This window comes from Poecilia mexicana, unplaced genomic scaffold (genome assembly GCF_051168715.1).
Source record: "Poecilia mexicana isolate PSO_F unplaced genomic scaffold, ASM5116871v1 scaffold_4, whole genome shotgun sequence".
Classification (NCBI taxonomy): Eukaryota; Metazoa; Chordata; class Actinopteri; order Cyprinodontiformes; family Poeciliidae; genus Poecilia; species Poecilia mexicana.
In genome coordinates this window covers 8,810,887-8,817,688 of record NW_028263373.1, presented here as the reverse complement: position 1 = coordinate 8,817,688, position 6,802 = coordinate 8,810,887, and the positions used below count along the sequence as shown (strand labels likewise).

The window sequence follows — 6,802 nt, the reverse complement described above, 5'->3', positions numbered from 1 at the left end:
AAAGTTTTTTTTTTTTTTTTGTTACAGATCACTGACCAAGCGGTGAAATCTTAAGACAATGTGACTGTGAATTTTGTCTTGGCCCAACAAGCAGCTGACTTTAGCATCTTATCAAAACCTGTGTTACAAGAAGAAGATTCAGAGAGAAGTTGTCTACTCCTAAAACGCTCTGAACTGCATACCGCCCACCAAAATATTGAATATCCCTTTAACGTCCCCGTGCATTTCATCGTTTTTGAGATGACTCTGCTGAACCTCTGCCTAAACACAGATTCACGCATAGTTGCATGTTAAGACTAATGTGTAACCAGAGAGGCAGAAGAAAGTGTAGTCGATACAACCATCACTGTCAGGAAGGCAGAATAGGTTCCTCGTAAATTATTGATATTTCCAAGTAGCAGGATGGGGCCAAGACAGATGATGTAAAATGGCCTAAATGGATGGACAAACATTACATTATTTTTTGTATGGCATTTGAAACTTAAAATGTAATAAAGGCGGTATTTCACCATGACAGATGTTATTCCAACATGAAGAAGTGCTGGTTTAATAGATTGAAGAAGCAGATATTAAATTCTGGCTGTGAAAGTGAAGCAATAACATCATGACTGTCAAAAAGCAGAAGGCATTCACCATGCAACGCTCTCACTGGAAATTTTGCTTCCGTTAGTAAGCCAAATTAAGCTTCAGTGCTTTTATTTAATACATGATAGCCAAAAAGTAATAACTGAAGAGGAAAGTAAAATATTCAAATGCAACTCATTTGTTTACATTTCTGTGATTGACAGAATTTTAAAAAACATATGGAAAAAAGAAAAGCTGGGGTTAAAGTAAAAAATATTCCCTGCTATTGACTTATTTCACCAAGGCTTTTGTTTGTAGCAATGCAATATTGATTAGTTTTATTATTGGATTTATAATAGGTGAATCGATATTTTGCTGAGAGGTATTGCAATTTCATCTGAGGAGAGTTACAACTCTGCTCTGCAAATGCATAAAGAAAGCAGGGATGTCACAGAGATTTAGGTACATAAAGTTTGATTTTGAATAATTATGTATTTATGTTATTGGTCAATATGAGGAATTCAGTGTTCACTGATGATCATAAAAAATTGGAATTTATGAGTTTTTTTTTAAAAAGAAATAATCAGAATCATGCAACAAAGTCCACAGCTTTGCAAATGCAGATGTCAAAACGCTACTGCAGCCATGTGTGAAAGTGTGCATGACACAGATGTTATCTTCACTGACGCCTTGTGGGTCGAACAGCTGAGTTTCTGTGACATTTATATAACACTAAATATGTTTGCAAAGTCGCAAAAAGAGGAAAAAGGAAACTGAACAAAACTTTTCCAAAATTTTGGAGGAAAATCCGAGAGCCAGTGTGCCAAGTTTCTAAACCGACCTGGAAACCAGACAGATGAACGACTTTTACAGAAACTCCTGGTGGTACTTCAAACAAGTATAGAAAACAAAGTCATACATCTTTTGTCATGTCAACTCGTTTTCTTTTGCTTTAATTCTTAAGATTGGTCAGTTCAGTCCAGATCATAATATGCTTTCTGTCAGAGAAAAACAATAATTATTTCAACATGTCCTTTTTTTAATAGGTCTACAATAATAGTGAACCAGGTTACATAAATAAATAGTCTCGATTACATGATGCAAGCTATGTTTACACATAGAAATAACCATGTCAGTCAAGTTATTCATAGTAAGGATGGTGGTTTCAACTGAATCATCTGCTTACAAAAAGAAACATCGAACACAAAGTTTTCAGTAAAGTTTCAAAAACCAGTGTAAGGTTTAAAATGTTACATCTCCACAGACAAATCAAGAGTATAATTGAGTATCATCTGCATAAGGTTGCCACTCAGTCTGCTATTAGACCATTATTGCTTGTAGTCACAAATGTCACATTCATAGGAATCGACTGGATTCATTTAGTGTTCCGATATCTGATCTGCGTTGGGCGAGTTTTGTGTAACAAAAGCTGCATCATTTGTAGCTTTGGTTTAATTCTAAACTGATGGGTTTCATGAAAATTATTGTGTTTTTTTATTGGTCCAAAAAAATAAAAAATTCATACAATATCTGGAGCTTTGTGATGGTTCTCTGAATTTACATTCACTGCCCACTTTATTAGGAACACCAGGCTAGTTCTAGGAATGACAGATCAAAAGTTGCTGCAGATTTGTTGGCTGGACATCCTTAGTTAAAATTTCGACAATCCACCATATCTCAAATGAGTTCACCACCGTGAACAGAGTCTAAGAAATTAGTTTGAGATTGAGCTTTATGACACGGTACAGTTCCTTCTGGAAGATGGCTACACTGTGGCCATAAGGGAAAGAGGTGGTCCTGCTCAGGGGGATTGTTGTGTTTAACAATGCTCAATTAGCACTAAATTCTCCAAAATGTGCCAAGAAAACATACGCACCAGCTGCAACCTTAAAAGTTGAGTTCCTTCTACACAACTAGACTATTCACTGGAAATCCCAAAGATAGTTGTGAGTGAAAGTCCCTGTAGATCATCAGTTTCTGTCCCATCTGGCACCAAACTCTATGGTAAATCCAAAGTTATTTAAACTATCTTCCCTCCCCTTTGCAGGTTATTGGTTTGAACTCAAGTCGTGTTGAAAGTCAACTAGATTCCTAATAGCACTGAAATGCTGCCAAGTCTTTTCCTGACTTATTTGTGTGAGCAAGCAACTGAACAGATGTGCCCAAAAAGGTGCTCAGTGAATGTATACATGAACTGTTATTGTTATATGGTAAGTCATGTTTTAGTTTCTCTTTGCCTGCACCATTGCTCTTGTCTCAGTTATGGGTCCAAAACTAATTTGGTCACTAACTGCGTCTTCTGTCCCAGGACCATGCACCCTGGACACAGTGTAAAATAAGCACAATTCTCATAACAAGCCTGTATTAATTACTTTGGAGTACCCAAATGAGTTCCTGTGGGCATAATTTAATCACAAGACAAAAACAACACAATAGATCTTAAAAAAAAAAAAAAAAAACTATATAAAAATACTTTAAAACCGTCAACTTTTTTTGTCCAATTTGAAACTCCCAAGGTGGATGACTGTGCAAGAACGCAGACTAAACAGGATGCAAATGCAAAATGATCATAGGAGAGGAACTCATTATTGGCACAGTATAATGAAATCCAGCTGAAGGATGATAATAACGGACCCAAACAGGCCTGAGGGATTCCATTTTCCACTCTCATTACCCTGTAATGATTCAGCCAATCGTGAGCTGAGGTGAATAGCATGTCAGGTCCAGGAGAAAAGGGTCTTCTTCCTAACGCTTTTGGACACAAATCAGTGGCATTCGATGATTTCTTGCCGAGGCATCAATGACAGAGGCACACAGCAATATACGTCCTGCGAGGGATCGGCGCTGTCCTTGGCTGTTTATCTAAATTGTGGCGGTAACAGGAGATTCATTATTTGTGAGAATTGACTTTGGCATAGAGATGTATCGCCTAAACGGCCACTAAAGGCAAGTGAAAACTCAGTATTAGAAAAGAATGAATTTACATTGCAATGATAGGGGGCCCTGGTTTACGATTAAACTTGTAATAAGTTTCTAGTTTGTAACTGGCAGTGAATCACAGTTCAAGTCTGGGCAATAAGAACTGCTTCCTGGGATGCATTTGAGTCCGATTAGTCAGTGCAGAGGACCGAAGCAAACTTTGTATATTAAACTTTTTGGATACATCCAACAGATATAAGCATGTTTCTTTGTTGTCGATAACCTTTTTCTGACCATGGCTAGTAAGTTACAGATTTATATATATATTTTTGTTTATTTAAAAAAAAAAAAAAACAATATTGATGAGCAAATTGTCGAACTTTGCATAATTTACTGTAACATTTTTGGCTGCTAGTAGGACTTTCATGTGGTTGAAAGGGTGTTGTTGACCCAGTAAATGTTTCTTCAAAAACAAAACAGAAAGGTGCATAGTGATGTAGGGTTGAAAACTCACCCTCTTTAGATTTATGAACTCTAAAGTGAACAAACATGGAGATAACTAGAGCACAAATCAATTATTTTGGAAAACAAAAAACACACACATTTATCCCACCACTGTAGTTTCAGTATGGATTATAACATCCCTCATAATCTTAACTGAATAGTTTGGTTCTTTCATAGTGGGGTTACGTGAAGAGTTTAAGAGTAGTCTTTACCTCATCATAACGATTGTACCTTGTGATAACATCCTATCAATTAACAAAATCTATGATTTACTTTCTGTCTCGATAAGGTTCCCTTCACTCCAGACTAAGCTTCTTCTTCAATCTGAATTTGCTCTGATTGCCGTCTACTGAAAACCAAACTATCCTTTTAAGAATCTTGGGGGTTTTTGTGCATTACATTTTCACTGCTAGTAGAAATGCCGGTAAAATTATAATTTTTTATAGATAATTTTCTTAATACTGTCCAATCATAATATTTTATCTGAAGTATGGCTTTTACCGTTGTCGTAAGGTAGTCAAAAAATTTTCTTTTTTTTTGTTGTTATTATTTGTGCTTCCCAAAAAGTCGATAAAGATATCTTGTAAGGGACAATGAAGCAAAAAAGTCTAACAGTTTAAAAGGAGCTCTGGCACATTACGAAGTTACGGTAAATAATCACAAATTAAGTTCCAACGTCTGATATCTAAAGCAGTTCCCTGAATAACAGTTTTAAACCATCTGACCTCAGGTTTATATTGTATGAGGAGAATGGGAGGACACTGAAGAATATATTGTTAGCTATGCTGTGAAATATGCTACTTTACTTTTACTTATCTGTGCAACTACACCTGTGAGTAGAAACATCTCTGTGTTGTAGAATCAAACGTCATTAGATTCATATATTTTGGATGCTACCAGCTCGCTCAACATTCATACATTCAGATAGTCAAATTTGGAAAAAGAAGAGGAACGTGTTCCTGTGATCGTGTTCCTCGTTCAGTCACTCCTGCTAGAACAGTTTGATTAAGATCACAAGTTTGAGGATAGCCTAGATCTCACCTTCATGTGGTCTGTCTCTGGAAGGCTCGTTATTGAGTCCTTTTTAGGTGGTAGCGTGTCCCCCTGACCTGTTCCCACGCTACCCACTGCCACCCCTGCTGCAAACCCATGCGCAGAACCAGGCAAAGATGCTACGGGGAAGGCCCCCACTGACATTTGGTGGGGGAGTACCACCCTATGAGGTACTGCACTCCGAATGCTTGCGGGGCCCATTGGCGTCTGAGGGGGTCCGATAGAAGTGGAAGAAACTTGTATTGACAGGGGTGGACTGGGGACAGCTGGTTGCACACCCTCATGAGGCAGTGAGGGCTGAGATGCTGACAGGGCCCTGACATCTTGGCTCAGGCTGCCCAGGTGCAAAGAATGGGTGCTCTTATGCATGCTGGGCCGGTGTACAGGACTGGCGATATGCTGCTGAACTAGAGATAGCTGGGAGCCTGATATCGGACCGGTCAGCGCACTGGATCCATACTGGAATGATCGTCCTCCAGCAGCCAGTGGACTCTGAACGGTGGGGCTGGCCAAGACTGGAGCAAAGGCACCGGAGGCAAGGAGTTGCGACTGGAGCGGAGAAGCAGAGACCGGGCTGGATACACTCGGCATCACCTGGAATCTCCTCACCATCCTAGGAGACTGCAAGGGCCCTGCTCCTACTGAGTTTCCTTGCATGGGGTTACAAAAATTCATCGCCACGGCTTGCTGCAGGGTGGCGATTGCCGAGTCTCTAGGCTGAGCGGAGGAGCCAGGAGGAGCAAAGATCCCGCCGGGGAGCGGAGGGGTCATGGACATTGCCCTTGGCAGTGGCACATCCACTTGCTGAACCATCTCCCGATCATATTTGACTATCTCCTGAATCATCTCATTCTCATGGTTGTTGAAAACACCGGAGTTGAGATCGTGCTGAACTTTGTGCATAAGGATTGAGTTCTTCTTGCCTGCAAGACATGAACACAGAATATTTATGTGTAGTTGAAGTTTATTCTGTGTTGCAACAGAAGAGAACATTAACCTACATCATTGTAGCATGGAAATACATTGCAGGAGTGTCATGAAGGTGCAACGCCAAAGTAAAGTCCATGATACAAAGAGCAATCCAGCAGTATCATTCCAAAAGTATTTTTATAGGCCCAGGATGTGAAGGTATTGATGGTAATTTTGAGGCAGTTGGACAGCAGATTTCATTCCTGAAGTCAACCTTCGGCGACTGTTATAGTAGATGGCATAACAGTAGCAGATATTTATAGCGTCACTATAAAATTCAAGACATGCGATGCTCTGTAACAGATAGGTACAGTAGCATTGCCAACAGGGGGATGTTAAAAATGTCCTCTGAAGCAGTGATGAATAAACAACGCATGAAGTATTCATAGAGTAGGTGGAGAAAACTCAAAACAAAAGACAGCAAGAAGTCTTTTATCTTGAAGCAACCTAGCCATGCAAAGTTTGGGGTCACAAATTAATGAGTATGGGATCTAGAGAACCTCTTCAGAAATTACATTAAATTACATTAAAAAAATAGTTATTGGTAAATGTTAACTTGTCTGTAGATTATATTTTTAACTAAAATTATCCCATAATAGATAAAAGTAACCAATACTTAGGCTGTTCATGTTTTCTTATATGGAAATTGTACCATTTACTTACTAATTATAGCGTCAACAAAGAGCGGGAGTAACCAGTATTTTCTACTGTCATCTGTGGAACAGAAGCAGAACGGGACATTTGGGAACCACTGATTTAGGCTTCCTCTAAACACGCAAGAGTCGGTCGTGAA

The 6,802-nt window shown here is 39.1% G+C and overlaps 1 protein-coding gene across 1 annotated transcript in view; it reads right to left on the bottom strand.

Moving 5' to 3' along the window:
- Positions 1 to 1,486: 1,486 nt before the first annotated feature.
- The window catches only part of hcn2b (hyperpolarization activated cyclic nucleotide-gated potassium channel 2b), a 43,376-nt gene continuing 38,060 nt past the window's right edge, over positions 1,487 to 6,802 (bottom strand). Inside the window, exon 8 of the mRNA XM_015006469.2 lies at positions 1,487 to 5,963. Within this exon, the coding sequence (XP_014861955.2) occupies positions 4,999 to 5,963 (965 nt within the window). The 3' untranslated portion in view covers positions 1,487 to 4,998. The remainder of the gene's footprint in view (positions 5,964 to 6,802) is intronic.